The 19,984-nt window shown below is 46.0% G+C and overlaps 5 protein-coding genes across 5 annotated transcripts; 2 read left to right on the plus strand and 3 right to left on the minus strand.

The window, feature by feature from the left end:
• Window positions 1-194: 194 nt before the first annotated feature.
• On the minus strand, window positions 195-1,827 carry C8R40DRAFT_1063545 (hydroxymethylglutaryl-coenzyme A synthase C terminal-domain-containing protein; the record flags this gene model as incomplete). Its single annotated transcript, XM_046225534.1, has 5 exons — window positions 195-329; window positions 389-1,083; window positions 1,134-1,490; window positions 1,549-1,675; window positions 1,738-1,827. 5 exons carry the CDS (start codon window positions 1,825-1,827, stop codon window positions 195-197), a joined length of 1,404 nt encoding a protein of 467 aa, XP_046078909.1.
• Window positions 1,828-3,989: 2,162 nt separating this feature from the next.
• On the plus strand, window positions 3,990-7,168 carry C8R40DRAFT_1063573 (uncharacterized protein; the record flags this gene model as incomplete). Its single annotated transcript, XM_046225538.1, has 5 exons — window positions 3,990-4,811; window positions 4,863-5,899; window positions 5,959-6,200; window positions 6,255-6,469; window positions 6,533-7,168. 5 exons carry the CDS (start codon window positions 3,990-3,992, stop codon window positions 7,166-7,168), a joined length of 2,952 nt encoding a protein of 983 aa, XP_046078910.1.
• A 6,399-nt stretch (window positions 7,169-13,567) lies between these two features.
• Window positions 13,568-15,529, minus strand: C8R40DRAFT_1017889 (uncharacterized protein; the record flags this gene model as incomplete). The annotated part of the gene is made up of 2 exons (XM_046222955.1): window positions 13,568-13,689; window positions 15,277-15,529. Coding segments are annotated over 2 exons (375 nt in total), but the record flags the coding sequence as incomplete, so codon positions are not given.
• Window positions 15,530-16,034: 505 nt separating this feature from the next.
• C8R40DRAFT_1075331 (uncharacterized protein) lies at window positions 16,035-17,112 on the plus strand (the record flags this gene model as incomplete). Its single annotated transcript, XM_046226845.1, has 6 exons — window positions 16,035-16,123; window positions 16,191-16,364; window positions 16,442-16,498; window positions 16,556-16,613; window positions 16,875-16,956; window positions 17,003-17,112. 6 exons carry the CDS (start codon window positions 16,035-16,037, stop codon window positions 17,110-17,112), a joined length of 570 nt encoding a protein of 189 aa, XP_046078912.1.
• Window positions 17,113-19,232: 2,120 nt separating this feature from the next.
• Window positions 19,233-19,741, minus strand: C8R40DRAFT_1178605 (uncharacterized protein; the record flags this gene model as incomplete). The annotated part of the gene is made up of 3 exons (XM_046232894.1): window positions 19,233-19,465; window positions 19,512-19,539; window positions 19,589-19,741. 3 exons carry the CDS (start codon window positions 19,739-19,741, stop codon window positions 19,233-19,235), a joined length of 414 nt encoding a protein of 137 aa, XP_046078913.1.
• Window positions 19,742-19,984: the final 243 nt, after the last annotated feature.

Below are 19,984 nucleotides of genomic sequence, written 5' to 3' on the forward strand. Positions count from 1 at the left end.
CTACTGGTCGGGGCGCTTTTTCGATGAGTGACCCATGACAAAATCCTGATAAGATCTTTTTGGACGTTTATTATTTTGGCAGAAAAGCTACGAATAATTTACACGACTGAACGATTAATGTGCGTCTGTCTAATGTTTCTAACATACACATGAGATTATATGAAGCACCAGGTTCCACAAAAACAACAAAAGTTCTAAACGACAGGAGCCTTAAGGTATTTGCGCCGGAATTTGCTGTCAATGCTGTCAAGGTAGTAGGCTCCAGGCCAGATGTTATCAATGGAACCTTCGGGAACGTAGTCTTTCGCATTGTGGTTCTTTTCGCGAAGCTAAAACAAGATCATCAATATCATTTCAAGAAAAAGTATGAAATATCAATGAGGCTCACGTTCAAGGCATCGACGAAGTCTTGGCAGGGAACAACCTTCATAGCTGCCAACCGATTTGTCAAATCCATTTTCTCCCTCATCTCGGTGGTGTCACCCTTCACCTTGATGGTGAAGAAACTGGCGGCACACCCAGAGCCGAACGAGTAGAGTGACACGCGCTTGCCCTTGAACGAAGAGGGCTCAACGTTTGCAATTAACGAAGCCAGGCAACCATACAAGCTGGCAGTGTACATGTTACCAAGTCGTTTGGAGCAAGCCATTCCAGGGTCGACTTGGGCCTTGAAAGAAGCCTTGCCGGCAGTGATGAACGCTTTCTCGAGGTTCTTGTCGGAGAGAGAGGCTTTTTGGGATAGGGTACGGAATGCCTCAGCGTCGGCGATGTTGGCGAATTTGGATGAGGTTGGAGATGCAAGGAAGTCGTTGTAGAGCATACGGGCATGTCCTTTGACAGCTTGTTTGCCGTATGGGCTATGGAAAATGGCATAATCGACAGAGTCGATGGAAAAGCTGGGCTGACCGCTGATGCCTGCCCGTTTTGCGAATCGCGCGACTTTTTCGCGATAAGCGTTGTAGGCGAAGTCAAGTGCCGAGGTATAAGTGACGACGGATACGGGTCCGTCGACTTCGGGGTATTCAGATGTAAGATTGGGCTTGTAGAAGTCGTAAGTGTTTGACATGTGAGTGCCGTGCACGGCTACGCGAGCAATGAGCAACTGAATAAGACTCGGGACGAATCACACGTACGTTCAAGAGCGAGAGGAGCATTGGGACCAATCAGCATAGCAACAGCACCCGCGCCACCAGCAGGTCGAGCAGGGCCCTCAGCATATACCGCAATGTCACCAGCAACAACGATTGCGTTCCTGCCATCCCACGAGGTGGACTCGATCCAGTTGACAGCGTTGAAGAGCGCTGCAGTACCGCCGTAGCAGGCGTTCTTGGAATCGATACCCTCGATGTCACCGTTGCCGCATTCGGTGAACAAATCCATGAGATGGGTTTTGACTGATTTTGACTTGTCAATGATAGTCTCTGTACCAACGTCGATACGCCCGATGGATTTAGGGTCGATTTTGTATTTCTCGAGGAGACCAGAGACGGCTATAGCAAAAGAGGTGAGGAACAATGTATAATATCATTGAAGAAAAACGTTGCGCACCATTCAACGCGAAAGAGTTAATATCTTCACGGTCGTCAGGCCAGGCCATGTATTCCTGACCGAGACCGATTGTGTATTTGCCCTTCGACACACCGTCGAACTCTTCGAGGTCGGCTTCAGAGATGGACTACGTTGCATAAAACAATAAGTAATCAAAACAATAAACTGAGAGAAAAAACAAAAGCATACACGAAGGGGAAAGTAGACTTCTATGCCCAGGATACCAACATCCTTGGGACGAGGAATTTCGACTTCGAGGGGTGTAACAGGGATTGTCATGATGGTCGGCTTAAGGAAGGTTTGAATGAACGTTTAATCGAACACGGATGATTTTATAGTAGACGGATATGAAACAGAGTAAAAATATATGGTACGATACCAAAAGTAACTGCAGGCGCGGTATTATTTTTTACGCCATAAATTTTGCTTCCGACTCGTGACTTCTAGTTCTTGTTTCTATTGTTCTCCAGCAACTACAGAACAATACAGTACCCGGTTTTACCTCGCGATATTCTTCATATTCTGGTAAACTACTTCAAACACCTCGTCCTGCGTCGTTGCTCGATCCTACTGGACCAACGTTACTTGCTGGTCGAAAGAAATTCTGAGGAAATTCCCAATCGGTGTTGTCTTGCGTCGCCTCATTCCTCCATATTCTTTCAGCTACATAGCGCGTGTTTGATTGGGACATAATAAACTGCGCTGGTATCGGCTGCTCTTCTGCTCTACCCTGTCCTACTCTTCTCTCTCGGAATCTCTAACCCTGCATAATGATAACGGATGATTTTTGTGGCTGCTCTTGGCGGCCGCTGCATCTTCCGAAAGATCGGCACGCAAATCCTTTCGTGGAACGCCCTCTACAACCCCTCACAGCATATCGATGTGACTGCTAATGTACCTACAAAATATATCTGTGGTGCTTCTTTTTCGCCATCTGTTCTCTCGAGCAAAATCGATGACCTGAAGGTCCTCAACTCAACGCCCACACGATCTGTGTAATACCATCCCTCTATAGTTTTAGAGCTTTATTTTCCGTGCCAGATTCCGGCCGCCGGGCGTGAACACATCCCCACCGTAACATTTGCCCTTTCTAGAATCCGCACCCTCCGCATCTCATTCCTGTCTCATTCCCAGTTTCTAAATTTTCCGCAAATGATTGATTTCTCGAATCTGTCAGTTACCGTATAGCTTCTCTTGTGGCCTATCTTCGTCTCGATATTCCCGACTCCGTGAGACCAGCTACATATGTCGTACGAACATTCCGTCGTGGCAGGATTCGTCGCAAGGTGAGAAATACGATATGAAGATGATCCTATATTGAGCAAGACTAGTAATGAGCCTAGGGAGGAACTTTGAGAGAGGAAATTGGTATTTGTTGTTTGTAAGACAAGATGGATACTGGCTTGACATGCTCTCCAGCTATTGACTAAAAAGCCAGATTTTACAAATTGGCAGGTTGTGGAGGTTGTGGTGGCTGTCCTCTGGCTGTCCACCGAAACCTAATTGAAACTCGAACTACCGGCGATTATTCGGCCTTTGCGCTAACTTCGGTTGAACTTAACTTTCATGCTTGTTTCATTCTTTGTCAGTAACTCCAGTTTGTTTTAGGGAGAGACTGATTGTGTAGAGTAGTCTCGCGGGCCAGAATTCACGATGAGTGAAGAAAATTTCGTTCACTCATGGGAAGTCTGGATCTGACGAGGGAGGCCCACTGAGGGTAGCCTCGGAGTTTCAAATTGATCTAAGCGAGCGTTGGCCGAAGGTTGGCCGCTTACTGAGCTTAGCTTCCTTCCCACCGCCACTGCATCGATATCCTGTTCATCGCCCGAACTGTTCATCGCCCGAACTGTTCATCGCCGCGCGTTTGACCGCGTTTAATTCCTTTAATACTATCTATACCTAATACCAGTATATGACTATACATGGATTCCGATAATCTAGAAGAGATCGACGTCAATAATCCCTTCATTGGTTCTGAAGACGTACCCACTGTGTCCTCCGCCAACGCGTCCAACACGGGTACTTGCGACTCAGAAAATGGAATGGGAGCAGGAATTGAGGATCGAGATAGGATACTGCCTCTGCCCAGTGTATTCATGTTGCCTCAGCCAAGTTATATACAGAGTCAAATGAATGGTCAAGGTATATCTGTTGATCAATTCAATGTTGTTATCATCCTGACGCGTCAATCCCCAGTTTTTTCTCAACTTCCGTACTACTGCTACCAAGGAATACCTGTTGAACATCCCCAACCATCTCTTCTCATGAATCCGGCGCAATATTCAAATACAGTTCATCCACAAACACCTCTAGCCTATTGGCAAACACCGTCTGTTTATCCTCACTTTCCTACACCCTCGACCAGGTTTTCTTCACATCCCCACACTCCCAATGCCACTAAAAATGCGAACACCCATTCCTTTCCCCGAGGACATCGACCAATGAAGCAAACGGAAATGGAACAGCGGTTCTCTCGCGGTCTATTCCATGGAGTGTATGAGAATCCGGAAAAATATCGAAAATCAAGGGCGCAATTCCAATGGCCAGAGGATCTCGGGCTTCAGGAGCGTCTATTGGTTGTTTTCAATTGCATGTCTTTGGCTGGCTTTTCTTGTTTCGGTGCTTTCTTGTTTGCAGCATTCCAATGCAAAGTCACGTTCCAGAACCCTTCGGTTTCTAAAACCATAGCGAACTTTCTCCATTGTCCTAGGTTGGATTCTGATGAGCATCCTTTGTCTATCATTAAGCTAATATATAATCATCCGAAATCTCAGGCCTTCGAGAACCATGCTCCCAAAATGCCATCCTTTTCTCTGCCTCATTATGCGCTTCCACCTTCATCCCGAAACTTGTTGACTGTTCGAATCTGTTCTGAGCAGAAGAACAACACGACTCGGAACGCAATTTTGGATTGGGCTGTTCAGCGTGTGATTGAACACGTCGATGATGAGGCTGAAAAGCTCACTCAGCTGAAAACAGTCAGTAAGGGATGGAAGGAAAAAGTGAATTGGGATAGCATCTTGAACTGGAGCATGAGCGAAACTCAGGAAACTCTTGCGCTTACCGCTCCGGTTATATTTTTCTTTGTGACAACCATTGCAGTGAGCCGTTTTCAGCGGAAGAAACTCGATGCCAAAGCTATGGGCGTCACATGTGGAGAAACAGAACATTCCCTGGATGAAGAAGCCATTGACGACCTCCCGCAACTACCAACGAAAGGATACAAGAAACTTATTTCGAAATCATTACGCGATCCTTGGCTGGTAAGTATACATCGCTCTCTTTCCTTCTAGAAGTTGATATATGTTTTATAGGGATCTACCACTGTGATACTTACACTATTGTACCTTCGCTATCGGTATGCTGCAGTCTTCCCCACAATTATGGGTATTTTTCTATTCTCCACCAATACCAATCGGGAGGTGATCAACGTAGTGTCCCGCCTCGGTCTCTCAACTGCATATTCCACAATACTTGCTACACTTCACATCCTTGCGGCAGATTCCGCGTCGGTACTCCGCAACTTTGGTGCTGCTCTTGAGTATGGACCTCCGAATTTTCTTCTCCTGTTCGACAATGTCAACAAAAATCGTCGTGCATGGAAGCAATCACTGTTAAATCAGGATATTATGAGTTGCGGAACAGCAGCTACCCTTATTGTCCTCGAGAATGTTCTTCCGGGGGCATTAGACATGGCCCAGATTCTGCGGAACACTGCTTCGAAGGCCCGTTCTGCTTTAACCATTGACCACTTGCTTTCTGATGTTGATTGGAAGCACCTTGACGGTATTGGATCTGCCACAATCTTACGCATATGGATCAAACATGTATCTTCACTTTCCCAATTCCACGTTGATGTTGAGGAGATATTCAAGTCAAAGTTGGCAAAATATCGTCTATGCACCCGCAAAACCCAGATACACACTATGCGTACTACGAACATTGATGAATCATCAACTGTGGGCGCAAATGATGTTCTTCGTAACCTGGTCTTTGACCAACTCGCTATTTCGACGCACTGGCTCAAGTGCTTCTTTATATTCATCTGTGGTGACCAGCTCAGTATAGATCGGATACGCAAGCTCATTCTGTATACTTACAAAGGCGAAACACCTTCAAACAATTATAAATGGGCTCTTCCCGTTATCCAGCTCTGGCATATGAAGTACAACTGGCAACGAGTCATTGTTCAATGCCATTGGTGGAAAGATACAGGCAAGACAGTTTATGGTCTTGCACATGATGCCAGACATATACGACGTGAAAAATTCAACCCCGATAAATGTGACTTTTATCCGGCTCATCATTTACTTGAAGATCGTTTTACAGCAATGGTATTGCATGCCCTCCGGTATGTGCATATGTATAATTTCATAAGGCTTTTTTGCTACCTCATTTGACCCATTTTAGAATTCTATGCGAAGAGAAATGTGGTATAGTTACGGCGCCAACTGTATCATTACTTGACGGGCTCGAAACTTATTTCGAACCTGGTGGTCCAATGCATAACTATACATTTGAGCAGTTGGTTACTCTTTCAAAAGTGGTCCACCGCCGCTATATGGTTAGCGCTGCACATGAAGATGCACTTGGGCACACTGCTCGGCCTATGGAAGTATATGGCCCGCCTACAGCACCCGAAAATTCCAATGGTAAGCTGCCACTTCTTCATTACAGTACCATTTCTTATAATGGAACTCCGTAAGTGGGAAGCGAATCATATGCAAAGAATACACCCAATCTCGGCAAAAAGAAAAAATCTAGACGGTCCAAAGCTCCTACAGCTGAAATGCGGAACTATTCCTCGGGTGACCAGTGCTTAGCTAACGATATCTCTTTTATGAGAACATCCTTGTGGTATCTTGAAATGTGCTCAGCTATCGCAGAGGGAGATATAGGCCGTGTATTCGAGGTAATCAAAGTACGTATCTGAGTTCGATCTTTACCTCGGCTTCAGCTATTACTGGTCACTGAGCATCTATAGGTTCTACGGTTCTCCTTTTGGGGTGCGGGATCAACAAACTATGGGAATGAGCTGTTAGAGCTTGCCTGTAATTTTCTGTATGAGTTCACACCTGAGCTCATACTCGCAATCTTCGAGAATTATCTTGTCAACACATCTAACCTCGCTGGTCATTGGTTTGAATTAGACTTACTCCAGGAGCATTTTAACTTCTGGATAAAGCGACTATTCAACTCCAAGAGCCATGACTTTGACTCGGAACATCTTGCTGAATGTGTCAGCCTGAACATTCGGGGCCTTAGTATGCTTCGGGGACATATGTCCAAGCAGTTTGGACTGAGCGAAACCTCATATACTCACTCAGATCCTAGCAAAATTGCAGATATCAATCGTCTTGGATCACACTACCGTGCTCATAATATTCTTCGTTACATTCCTGCAAGAGACCAGCCATATCTAGTACCAGACGAGTACACGGCAGGTATCAATTATTTGGCTGATGGTCAGCTTGATATATTTTTGCAACGAACCATGCGAGGAGGGTTACTAGCTCGGGATGAATTATCAGATGGAGATATTGATGAGGTTGAGGGAATGCCTGCAAATCCAATCACAAGTGAAGCGGGGGGGTTGAAAACAAGCGAGTTTATTATGTGATATAACTATGCATTAACATGGGTCCCCTTCCTGCGTACACTAGTGTTCAGTATAATTTTATGAAGACGTTTTTTTTCAGGAGATAACCCAGGTTCTGGGGATCGCTTTCTGACCTCTGGTTCTTTGTAGTTTTGGTCAAATGTCATTGACTGCAGTGCTGCGCAGAAAGATGTGCTACCTGTTGGTCCCACTGAGATTGCTTCACTTTCTGACTCCATCTCCGGATCTGACTCGGTCTCTGTTTCCGAATCTTCGACAAGTGATTTAGAGTCTTCTGGCACCTCTTCTTGCCAAAATGCTTCCCGAAAAGCAAGCATGACACGAGTAAGAAAACCAAAGAGCTCAATCCCATGTGTGTCTAAATACCTCCAGGTTTGGGCAATAGCATGGAAGTTAGCTATTGTAGTGCAAGCATGGGCACAATCCACAATGGTTTGAATGATTTTTGGTGGAAGAAAGAAGTCGCTGGTGACATGAATATTATCGCCTCGGATTTTTGCCCAAGTTTGAGCCTTCCATTGACCAATCATCGATTCCACAGATCTCTTCATTGCTGGTTCCAAGGGCCGGTAGATCTTGGCGTTACCGCGGATTGCTTTTGCTCTATGCTTTGTAGTTTCGAAGTAATTAGCCCATCTGTCAATACACACAAGATGGGATGGAGTCGGATCATTTTGGGGTTCATGAATTGGGCACCGACAACTTTGTGCAAAATCACTAGGCATTTTATCTCCAAAATATGCACAATCTGAGGCTCGAGGACAGAGACAAGGTGTGTAATTATACCACTCCTGTGTAGGCTTTGGAAGCTTTTCACGGCGAGCGGCATCCTCTTTTGCCTGTGTTGTAGAATGGGTATTTATTACAACATTCCGGACCCATCCAGGGGCAAAGGTAACTGCAACGCTAGGCTGATTTTGGCGGCCACTACGACCAATTTGCTGCTTTCGCCGCTGAGGTGATACTGCCATGTCATAGGTGATCACAAGGCTAACCTTGAGATCTAGGCCATATGTGAGTGTATCTGTGACAAGTGCAATACGAAGTGATGAATTGGTATCTTCAAAGTCAGATACAAGCTGGTGGCGATAATCTTCATCGAATATAGAGTTGTACAGCCTGTCATATGCATGCAATTCACCCCATATGCTTCCCGGTAACGAGCTTGCCTCATTTTTGTGTGAAAGAGAAAGGAAGGAATCTAATGGGCACTCCAACCAACCAATCTAATACACAATATGCGAGTTCACTGCTATCAAATTTATTTAATAGCAAGGGGTAGCGTTGGCAAAGGTTCTGCAAAGCTTTGAGAGCTAAGCACGAAGCTTTGATCAATCAATTTGAATCGTTCTAAGGGTTCGATATATTCCTTTGATCAAGGTAGATTCAGCACGATTTGTGCTTTGGTTTGTATTGATTTGGGTATATCAAGAATTGGGGGTTTGAATCAAAGTAAATTAAAACCGAAACACACAGACCCCTACGGAGGGCTAGAACTATGTGCTGGCACAACCACACAGCGTGATTTGCCCTTAAGACCAACGACTGATCCTAAGTTCGAAGAATACCCAACAACTGGATATACTTCTCGCAGTCACAAGGAGCAGAACACGACGTTCCTATACTCACAAGTGCCGGGCCCGAATGGCTGCTAGCGAAGAGGTTTCAGTCTGGCGGGAGTGTGTCTTTCCTTTTTACGGATTAGCACTGCAACGTCGTCCCAAAATCACTTGTATTCCAGATACATCGGATCGCTATTTATACATACAGAATATAGAGTCGCATAGTACAATTAATTTAATACAATAAACGTTCGGAACCGCAAGGAAACTTCTACACTCAGTCAGATACCATTTAATTTGAATCTACATGTCCTTATTTGGTCCATATTGGTTCCAAGATTCTAGTATACCTCCAAACATAGGTAGGTACTTCAATATTCATTTAATTTAATTGTTTTTAGAGAATGACTCGAATGGTGTTCAACTGTCATTGCGGTTCAACACTTACTTCGATCGTTTGTCATTTCGTCCGGAGGCAAATCAGCTCTCCTCGATTCTAATCCTATCAATCTGATTCATCTGGATTAAACTAATTGCTTCTCTCTTTCAACAGACACCCATTGTGCCTATACTCTATCAAGGGAGTTACGCATAGTATTCATTTAATTGCATTCTTCAATGTTTTCTACGTCAGGACTCTTTGACATTCATTTGATATGTCTTCGGAGCCTCGCAGTCTTTCGATCGTTCTTCTAGTCATTTTCCTCAACCATGCAACTTGATTGGTCTATTAGACTAAATCGCAGTCCTTTAGATTAATGCATGATCTTGTTCTAGAAGGAGTATTTGGTAATTCCTGAGTTCTAGAAAGTCATTTCGAGTCAATCCTCGGTTCATGGTCACTTGAGTAAGTTCTTCCAAACTCCTGCCAGTGTAAGGTCCAATAAGAATACCCTTGGTATGTCATACGTGAATGGTCATCCTTCGGATGTAGTCCGAGTCTGGTATAATCCTGCTTGACAAACAGGTAGACTGCTATCCGTAGGTAGTATCGGGGATGGGTAAACTGACCAACTTGTGGTAGTATGGGTATATGGTCCCTTCAACTTGTTAGACTGATTCAGTATTGACTTTGACTGTCAATCTGGGTCTCAATTACAGTCCTCTTGATACAAATCTATACGTGAAAATGTCACAATTCACAGCATAGACGTCTAGCCAAAATTTAGGCGTGTCATCGGTAGAAGTTAGCAAATCAAGGAACCCTCGTAGCTCTCGAAGGTTAGTGGGGGCTGGCCAGTCGCGAACTGCAGCTACCTTTACCGGGTCCATCCTCACCTCCCCTTCTGATATAATGAGGCCTAGATATTCAATCTGTTGTTGTTCGAATTCACACTTCTCCGGTCGTAGGTATAGATCATGCTTCTCCAACCGGATTAGTACTTCCCGTACCACTCGTCGATGCTCCTGAAGATCACTGCTAAGATGAGGATATCGTCTAGGTAAACCGCTACCTTTCCAGCTGCAATGAGGTCTGCAAATATGGCATTCATAAGTGCTTGAAACGTTGCAGGGGAGTTGGTGAGACCAAAGAACATAACCTTAGGCTCGAACAGCCCTCGTGTGGTTGCAAAGGCCCCTTTCCATTCATGGCCTTTCTTGATTCTGACATTGTTATAGCCCCAGCGTACATCAACTTGTGAAATATCGAGCCCCTTGAAGCCGACTAATTATGTCAGCCACCAATGGGAGGGGGTAGCAGTTCTTCACTGTGTACTCATTCAGTTTCCGGTAATCCTGTACAAAACGGAGTTTCCCATCCTTCTTCTTCACAAAGAAGACTGGGGACGAGATGGGTGATTTGGAGGGAACAATGTAGCCTTTCCGCAGATTCTCTTCCAAGAAGCGATCCAACTCCTCCTGCTCATTTAGGGACATGGGTAATCTTGGTGCGCATGGTCGCTGGTGCTCCAGGTATGAGATCAATTGCATGGTCCCAAGGTTGGTGGGCAGGTAATCGTTCGGAGGCAGATTCTGAGAAAACCTTTTTGAAATCACGGTACTGCTCAGGGACCATTTCTTCAAAGGTTTTAACGGTTTGTCTCGGTTGGCTTCCTCTGCTAGCTGCTGGGAGTAAGTGAATCCTGCAGCGCACCAGACTTCCTCAGTCTGTTCCTCTAGGATTCCTGCTTTTACCCATGCCCGGCGAGTTTTATGATTGGCTCAGATTCGGTGTATTGGCGGTTCTTCCACCACTGCTGATTTGCTCTCTTCAAGGGTCGCTTCCAGTGGTACCTCAATCTGAGTGGGTTCGGTGGGAGGTTCCGGGTTCGGGAGTTCAGGGATTGGGCTTTCTGTGTTAGCGGCGGCTCGATGAGAGTATGAGATCTCCTCGTCTGGGACTTCTTCTATAGCTACTCGAGGGGGTTTTACTGAAAGTCGTCCTTTCTCCCAATCGATCTCCGGATTTACCTTCCGTAGCCAGGGGAGTCCAAGGATGACGTCTTCGCCCCTAGGTTGGTGATCAGAAAGTCCATCCACCGCTCTTGATTATCCACTGTGAGTGCTAGGCGTGCAAAATGGGTTATCCGTCCCGCTCGGTTAGGTGTTCCATCGATATTAAAGACGTCGATTGGTTTATGAAGGGGTGCACATCTTACATGGTTCCGGGTGGCAAAGTCTTGGTTCAAAAACAGGGCAGTAGCTCCACAGTCTACCATGGCTGCAGTTGTTATACTATGATTCCTTCCTCTTAGTCTCGCATGAATTCGGAAATGTGGGGAAATGGAGTTTAATTCCCGGATCGACGATATTGTACATGATGGGTGCGAGTCATACGAAGAAGTAGCGAACATAACAAACTGATTACGGGGTACTCTCGGTGCAGCCGAGGCGGGTACCCCCTTTAAAAACCCTGTTGAAAGCCAGAGGACGAGGAGGACATAGCGTTAGCACGATCAAGTAATTCCCTTATTTGACCAATCTGGTTAGAAAAGTCCTGGTTAGGGGGGCTCGGAGTAGCAGGTACGGTTGCAGGGGCAGATGTTGGGGTCGAGGAAGCAATCTGGACGGATTCATTTGGGAATAGGGAGAATGGTGTGGGTCCCGTAGCGGATATCTGCTGGCGTCGAGGTTGCTGGCGTCGGCCTCGGTCTCGTCCGAGTCCCATGAACTTGTCTTGGCAGACTGCTTCCAGATGTCCTCGGCGTCCACAGTAACGGCAGGTAGTTTCTCGGTGTGGGCAGTTTTGCTTGACATGACCTTGGGCTCCACAGCCGAAGCATCGTCCTCGCATGCGAGCTAGGAATGCCTCCCTAGTATTCCCATTACTAGTGTGGGTTGCATCAATGTCCATAGCGTGGGGGTCAGCAGGGGTAGTGTGAGCAGCATGTGTGGGAGTGTGTCCAGAGTTCCGGCCAGTCATGGTGGGATCATGCATGTAGACGTCCACTGATATGGCTCGTTTGATTGCCTCCTTCAAAGTCGGAGCAAGTCCTTGGGCGATGTTTACAATGATGAGATTTTGTCGGATCTCCGGAAGTAGGGCAGTGAAGAAGCATTCTCGTAAATCAATGTCAGACATTCCAGTCCGATCCCCAATATCCTTGAACTTCTGAGCAAATTCTGCGACTGTCTGACCTTTACTTTGTTTGAGATTTTGATCTCGCTGCGAGCTTCCATACCCGGGTCTACTGACTCAAAGCGTTGACCAAACTCTTTCAGGAACTCCTCCCAATTTCCTCCAAAGGGGGGATGTTCCGCATTGAAATGTAGCAAATGCGGGGTTGCCCAGTCACCTGCACTTTCAGTGAAGAACCCTAGGGCTGACTTGATAAGCTTTGCCTGACTCTTGGTGAGATCAGGTTGTTCCGATGCCCAGTTCTGGAACTGAGCCATGAAGCGACGCGCTTCAGCGCTATCTTTTCCCTTGAATACCTCGGGTTTGTTCATGCTGGACTTGGAGGATGAGCGTTCCTCCATGGCTGTAGCAAGATTGGCTACTTGTTTAATCAGCTGAGTCATGAGATCTTCTGCAGAGGCGGGTGGGGCTGGTGTGGCAGGCGGAATAGGAGTCGACATGATAGGAGTAGGCAATCGGGGTTGGGGAATTGGCAAGAAGGTGATATTGCTCACAGTGAGTGGCTCTCGGATTGAGTTCGAAAGGGCGTTGGGGCAAGGTTGAGACTGGCAATCGCGCCAAGTATCGTCGTTGTTATGGGCGTGAGCTTGGTCTCTGGGGTCAAGTGCGTGCGGGAGTGCGAAGCAGTCTATACTGGCAACAGGTGTTTCAGAGTCGGGCGGAACTGGGGAAGACGTGGTGTCTATAGACCCTGCAAGGACAACCTTATCGGTAGGCTGTCAGTGCAGTAATGGATCTTGACCTAATGTCACGAAGCGGCAGAGGCGGAGTGACTAGCGGAGCAGGGAAGCGGAGTGACTAAGCAAGGCGATGAGGCAGAGCGACTAAGCAAGGCGGTGAGGCGGAGCGACTAAGCAGAGCGGAGGCAAACTGGTCCCAGATAATGACAGAGATATATTGAGTATCGTAGTCATAGGTAACAATAAGTAAGCACATACCTGGTCCCAGATAATGACAGAGAGGTCAAGATGAGGGACCAGGCTGTGAGGGGTTGGCTTTATATACATAATCCGATCTGCGAGAAATGACAATGTAATACTGTACAGTTTAGGAACAAGGAAGGTGGCGGAAGCCAGTAGAAGGAGAAGGGTAACAGGTGGATCAGTAATCGATGATGGGGATCAGGTGGGTCAGTAATCGATGGGATTTGACAGTGATGTAATCGTACAAGTAAGGGCGTTGAGACGGTGAGAAAAGGAAAATGATAGGGGCTACATACTTCATGACAATATCGGGCTCCTCATCTTTAAGCCCCATCACAATCATGACAATGGGGATCTTCCGTTGGCACAGTACTTCGTAGAAGATAAAATAGTTCTTCTGCGCAATTTCGGTAATTCGTGGTGCACGGAGACAGAAGACCAGGAGGCTGATTCCATCTTGCAGGTCAGTGTGGACCAAATCGGAGAGCCTACTGATACAGCCAGGGGAGACCAAGTCACCATTACTCAACTTTCCATTGTTGAGGCCGGTGATATCACGGAAGGAATAGAGCTTCCCGTCTAAGGACACTTCATATTTTTCAACGCCGAATATAGATGGAGCGGCTGCGCTAGAAGTATGCACAACATCACGATTGGATAGCATGTTGATGATGGAGCTCTTTCCACATCCGGAAGAGCCGAACAAGAGCACGTTACGTCGAGGATAAAGAGGAGATGGTGTGATCATATTTACGGGTGACGAGGGAGACAGAGGAGACTTGTCAGGCTCCCTAGAAAGCATGGTCATTCGTTCAGCAGGAATGGTAGGATGATCAGGGAGAGGGTGCTGCTCCATGACACGATTTCTGAAGGGGGGTTGTTTGCGGCTGGATTTTGAAACCAAGAGCCTATGAACGTTATAAACACTTCCGGACCCACGGAACTCGTTTGCGGTAACTGTCTCTGGGGTCTTTCGTTTCATATGAGATCGATGGATAACTCAAGAACAATCTTACTGTGATTCTGCGGTGAATAAGGAAGTCAATGACAAGGAAAAATGCATGCACGGGTGAAACATATTTGTACACCTTCCACGAATTCGGGCGTTTATTCTGGCAGAGAGACGTGAGAAGGCGACTCCACACACAAATATGAAAACGATACCGAAACAAGGACATTCCACCAACAAACGTAGTATTATCAAAATAGTGTTTACAGTCTACTAAGTTGCGCTGCAGCCGTGCATCAAAGGGAAAGAAACGACGATCACCATCCAACAATTCAAAACTTAAATCGTTCGGAGCCTGTTCGAATCAACTAATTGGCGAAAGAGACAGGAGGAATGAGAGGCATGTCGAAACATCCAGAAACGGAATATGACATCCTATGCGAATGCGAAGGCTTTTATTCGCAGTCGCCGGGGTGGGTGCCACTTTCTTCTTATTCGGTCGTTTACGATTCGAGGGTAGGCATCGGATACTGGTTTCATGTCCGCTCGATTTGCAATGTCCCTAGCATCCTGTTCAGGAAGGAAACTCTTTAACATCTCATACAAGTCCGCCAGGCAAGGGGCTACATTATCCCCTAACCAAGAAGGTAGATTGCGATGGAGCCATTTTATGACTGCTACGAACCAGTTTTGGTTTCCTTGAGTGGAGGAATCAACACATAATTGTGCATCACTGAAAAGACCTACAACTTTCCAAGGTCTCGCATCTTGACAATGCTCGACGATCAAATCGCGCAAAAGCACCTTCGATTCATTGTACTCTTCCTGGTTCCTGAATTCTCCATTTTTCATCTTTTTTCCAAGCGTGGTGGTGATGCAAGCATGGTCAACAAAATGCATGTCATATTTGTCGAATGCATATTTATTCTCAGTCCACCAGGAGTCCATAGTTGGTTCTTGGTCTTCAAGTCCAGTCACTACAATGACGATGGGAACGGCCTTCCAACAGAAACCGTCATAAAAAATGTTATAGTTTCGCTCCAACGTCTCCGTGATTCTGGGGCCTCACATGCAGTAGACGAGAAGGCTGATACCGCCCTGTAAATCGCGTAGGAGGTGATACAGCTTGACGAGGGCATCTTTGGATACAACTGTACCAACGGTACCCTCGTCGAGACCAGTCGTGTCGTAGAGACGATATTCTTGTCTCTCGATTGTAACACTGTAAGATTTGTTTTCGAAGGTACAGCCTAATGCACCACTAGACATGAGAGCAGCCTCTCGGCCAAGTAACATATTGACGATAGAGCTTTTCCCGCATCCGGTGGATCCGAAAAGGATGATGTTGAATGGAGAAGGTAGAAGCGGGGCTGACGGGCCAAGCATATCTAGTGCGGTATGAGGGAGTTCTTGGAAGGAGTTCAAATTCCCTACGGCGTTGGACGGTTCTTCACAGAACTATAAAACACGGGCGACTCAACCAATTTTCAACCAACTGCCTGCAGTATTCAGGGTCTGTGATAGGGAAGGAGTACAAGAGGATTTTAATATGATTTGTTGTAGCAGCGGAACATCTACAGGAAATGTGTTATTGGGGGAGTGAACGTATCACACGTCGATGAGCACTCACTCTTTTCCCATGCAATCCAAATTTACCGTAGCCATGGTCATCCCTACGAAGCCCTTTAGTTAATTCTCAAGGATCATCCGGTGTATATAGATGCAAACAGGATGAGATAGAAGAACTTCAGAGTCATGTCACTTTCACTGCCGTCACGCACACGTGTTGCGAACTCCCTATCAGGTTCAGCCTCTTACTACTATTGGGCTGAGTCTCACCCCGAATACGAAGATGTCTGATCCTCCTTATGGAAAAGATATGTGCAACTACTGTATGAAAGTGTTTGGACGGGATAATCTGCGCACCTGTGCTCAGTGCCGGTGAGTTACGTGTGTTTTCCTTTGAATATTGGCAGTTCATGACATTATCCACCATGGCACGGTTCAGGTTCGTCAGATATTGCTCAAGAGGATGTCAACGCGCCGCTTGGTCTGCCCATAAAAAATCTTGCAAGACTACAAAAGACCTCCGCGAGGTCACGGAAAGTGACAGAGACATACACATCGCTAACGAAAAACTTTCGAAATGGATGAATACATGGAGAATGTCCTTGACCAGCTGGTAAGCTCACACTATGAAATTGTATGATATGGACTTCTTAGGTTTTACTGACTACAACATTTAACATTTACATAAAGGTCTCTATGGGCTCTATCACCAAATGCGTCGGAAAAAGATAAACTTGCCACACACTGGTACGCTGAGTAGTTGAATGTATCGGATCTGTGCATTCATCATTCCCGTCCATGCAGCTTTGTACTCCATCTGGATCACCGCCCAGATGCACCCTCACCAGCTCAATTATTTAGAGTGAGTAGGTCTGCATCCTTTCCTTCTGATATTGCACTAAGCTTCGACTATTCCTACATTCTCTTAGCTTCGGGAGGTGTCCGTCTTAAGCCGTTCCCGTGTACATGACCTCTTCATAGAGCACGATGTTTCACAACACCACATCGATGATTTCTCACTGACCTCAGAGGCGAAAACACAGTACAGATTATAGTTTTTGCAGATGATCTCAAACTTATGCGCCTATTCTATTTCTCAATACGAGATATTGTTAAACGTCAGGCAAAAGAATTAGATGACATTGATAGAATGATAATGGATGGTGTTCCCCGTGCTTTCCAAGCTTCAGTGGAAGCAGGTAACAGTGAGTCGGGTGTTTCCATATCTGAATATAGTTATACTAAATGAAGGTTATCCAAAAATGACAGTTACCGGTCACAAACAATATCTTCCCTTCATCGCATACTCGATGGCTCGAGCCAAAGCAGAGGCCAGTCCTGATGCACAGGACGACTCTTGAATTAGGTCCGAATACAAATACAGAGAGTGGTACATTTTTGAAGTTGTTCTGCATGTAAGAATGATTCAATCACGACAACGGTGATGTTGACGCCGAGGATGATGACGATGACTCGATGAGGGTCTTGAGGGTGTCTGCCTGTCATTTGAGGCTCAGGGCTACTCAGCCTGCTTACACCGATAACCAATGTGGGTTGTACTTAAATATAGAGATTTCAAGGTTCAGCTCAAACGTTGGAAGAGAGGGTGTAAGTTCACCTTAATTGGAGTCAGAAAGCAAAACCGTATCAGTAATTTTCTCGTTGGAGTTAGGGTCTTCATTGCTTGAAATAGCGACAACATCAGTCTGATCTGCTTTATTTACTGCTAAAGCATCCTTGGGAAGCGTCTGGGAGTGCACATCATGAGTTGTGAAATTTGAAGGTATCAGAGTATACACACGTCAACCGTAGCGAGTCCGAGATATGGATCGTTCATACACTAATTGAATCAGTTGCGCATTGTTTCACCTCGTCGCTGTAGCTCCGCTCTAGTTCCTCAGAGCTGAACGTTAGGCGCCGAAGAACTGGAACAACCCAGGATGAGCAGGCTCTGCCGTGATCGTTTGAGTGAACCCTCGAATAGAGTCCAATAGCAAAATCGTACCACTCCTTGAGCGGAATCACCATACCCATCGAGGTCTGCGATCTCAGTGTTCACAATCTCAAAACGGTTGGCAATTGAGAAACAAAATTGGAAATTAGAAGGTACCGGTAAATCCTCGCCAGGACACAGAGGAGGACAGCTCCAAAACAGTTATCAACTGTTTCTTGTTCGTAGATACACTCCTGATTTTTCTTGAGGGCGTGCATAATTGTATGTTCTGGCCGAAACAGTCTTTCAAACACGGATTTGAAGATTTATTTAGGATTAGGTATATTGAACCAATTATCGGGCATTCATACTCTTGAGCCAACACCAATCATCAAAAGGGAGTCACCGACCACGAAAATTCCTGAATGTAACGAATGGCTCGTTATGAAAACTTCTATTGCTTTCTTTGAAGTCTCGTATTCTTATAGGTTTCTATATCTTTTGCTCATCTTCTTACCCTTGTATGTGGTCCCGCAAACATGGCCATAGAAGAACATCCCATACTTTGCAAAGGATGCCTTATTCCCCAACCAGCATGTCTCCATATCTAGATCTTCGTCTTCTAAAGCGGTCACAACAAGGACGATCTGAATCTTCTGTTGACACAAGTCTTCATAGAAGAAAAAGTACATCCTCTACACAGTCTTGGTAATTTTGAGTGCACGCAAATGGAGGACCAGAAGGCTGACACCATCTTACAGGCCATAGATAAAATCGGAAAGCTTCTCGACGTAGTCATGTTCGTGCGAATTTCCGTAACCGCTGGTATCGTGAAAGCAATAGATTCCATTGCGTAGCAGCATTTCATGTTTCTCAATGGTAGAAGCGGAAGAGAAAGATACGGTTCTGGTAGTTTGAAACTCGCAATTGGGAGGGCATGTTGAGGATCGAGCTCTTTCCACTTCCATTGGGGCCGAAGAGGTTGACCTTGTTCCGAGGAGGTGGACGGGTAAAACTAAGACGCGGGGTCTGGCGATCGCCATCGAATCACCGTGATGAGAGTGTGTGGGGGTAGGAGGGGAGGCAGTGTTATCATTTGAGAAAAACCTGCTGCTACCGCATTGACTGGGGAAACCGGAATGTAAGGGGAAAGCGTATTCGGGGTCCTATAATATTTATGGCGGAGCGCCACAAATGTAGCTTATTATACGAACGACGAGGGGAAAGCGTGGTTCGGTAGCCGTTGATACCGCTGGGTTATGATTGCAAGTGCCTGCCAAGACGCATGCTTTGGTACCACAATCACTATTTCCATAACGATATTTGAGGATATCGATGTCTTTAAGCGCTGAACTGATTGGCAGCCTGAAGCACGATTCTTCGAAATGAACTGTTGGAACTAGTGTACCCCTTCGGGGCCCTACACCTTGCTTGGTTCAGTGCATAGCTTACAAATTAATGTAACTGTATAGCTAAAACGAAAATGGCCCGCATTATATCGCAAAATTGACTCTAGTGTGCAGCAGTATCCTCTCTGTTGAAAAGTATCTAAAAGTGATGTTGGTACATCAGTACCAAAGTATTGTGACCAAACTTCCAATCACGTAAAGTGAAAGCGACATCAATGGTCACCCCATTCAGAGTCTGTGGTAGCAGAGCCTCAGGCAATGGCGCACCGGTATGATCAACGGCGTTGAAGTTGGCAACTGCGAGGTTCTGCGATGTATCAACCCATCGGGGGTTGGTACGTTCTTTCACAGGAATCAAATCAGTGAGACATCCTGCAAACAGTTAGTGCAAACTCTATAGGTAAAGTTGGCCACTGACCATCACATCCTTCTCCGTAAGCACAAGCCTGGGTAGAGACAGTCAGCGTGGATTGAATGTCATTGTCTGCCACATACACGAAAGTGGCAGGGAGTACCAATCTTCATGTGCGTGTCCACAACGCCACCGCCTTCATTGAACCACAGGTAACATGTAGGTTCTCCCTCAGTCCGCGTAAGTATCTTCTGAAGATGCTTGATCTTCATTAGTGCAGGTTCCCAGCAATGCATGAGCAATAGTGGTAATGTTGAATGGTGATTCGGACGCAATATCCAACTCCATTGATAACGCAGTGTCAGATCTCAGTTTCAGTAGGACCTAAGCAAGCATTGTGCGACCGACAAAGATCGTTGTAATAATTGGTGAGAAGGTGTGCAGATAAGATAATGTGACGTGAGCCGAAATGATAATCTGAAAAAGCGTGGTAAAATCTTCACGCGCGCTAATCGGCGGACTGGAGAAGGACCTAAGCA

This window comes from Lentinula edodes (assembly GCF_021015755.1).
Source record: "Lentinula edodes strain Le(Bin) 0899 ss11 chromosome Unknown C8R40scaffold_87, whole genome shotgun sequence".
Taxonomy (NCBI): Eukaryota; Fungi; Basidiomycota; class Agaricomycetes; order Agaricales; family Omphalotaceae; genus Lentinula; species Lentinula edodes.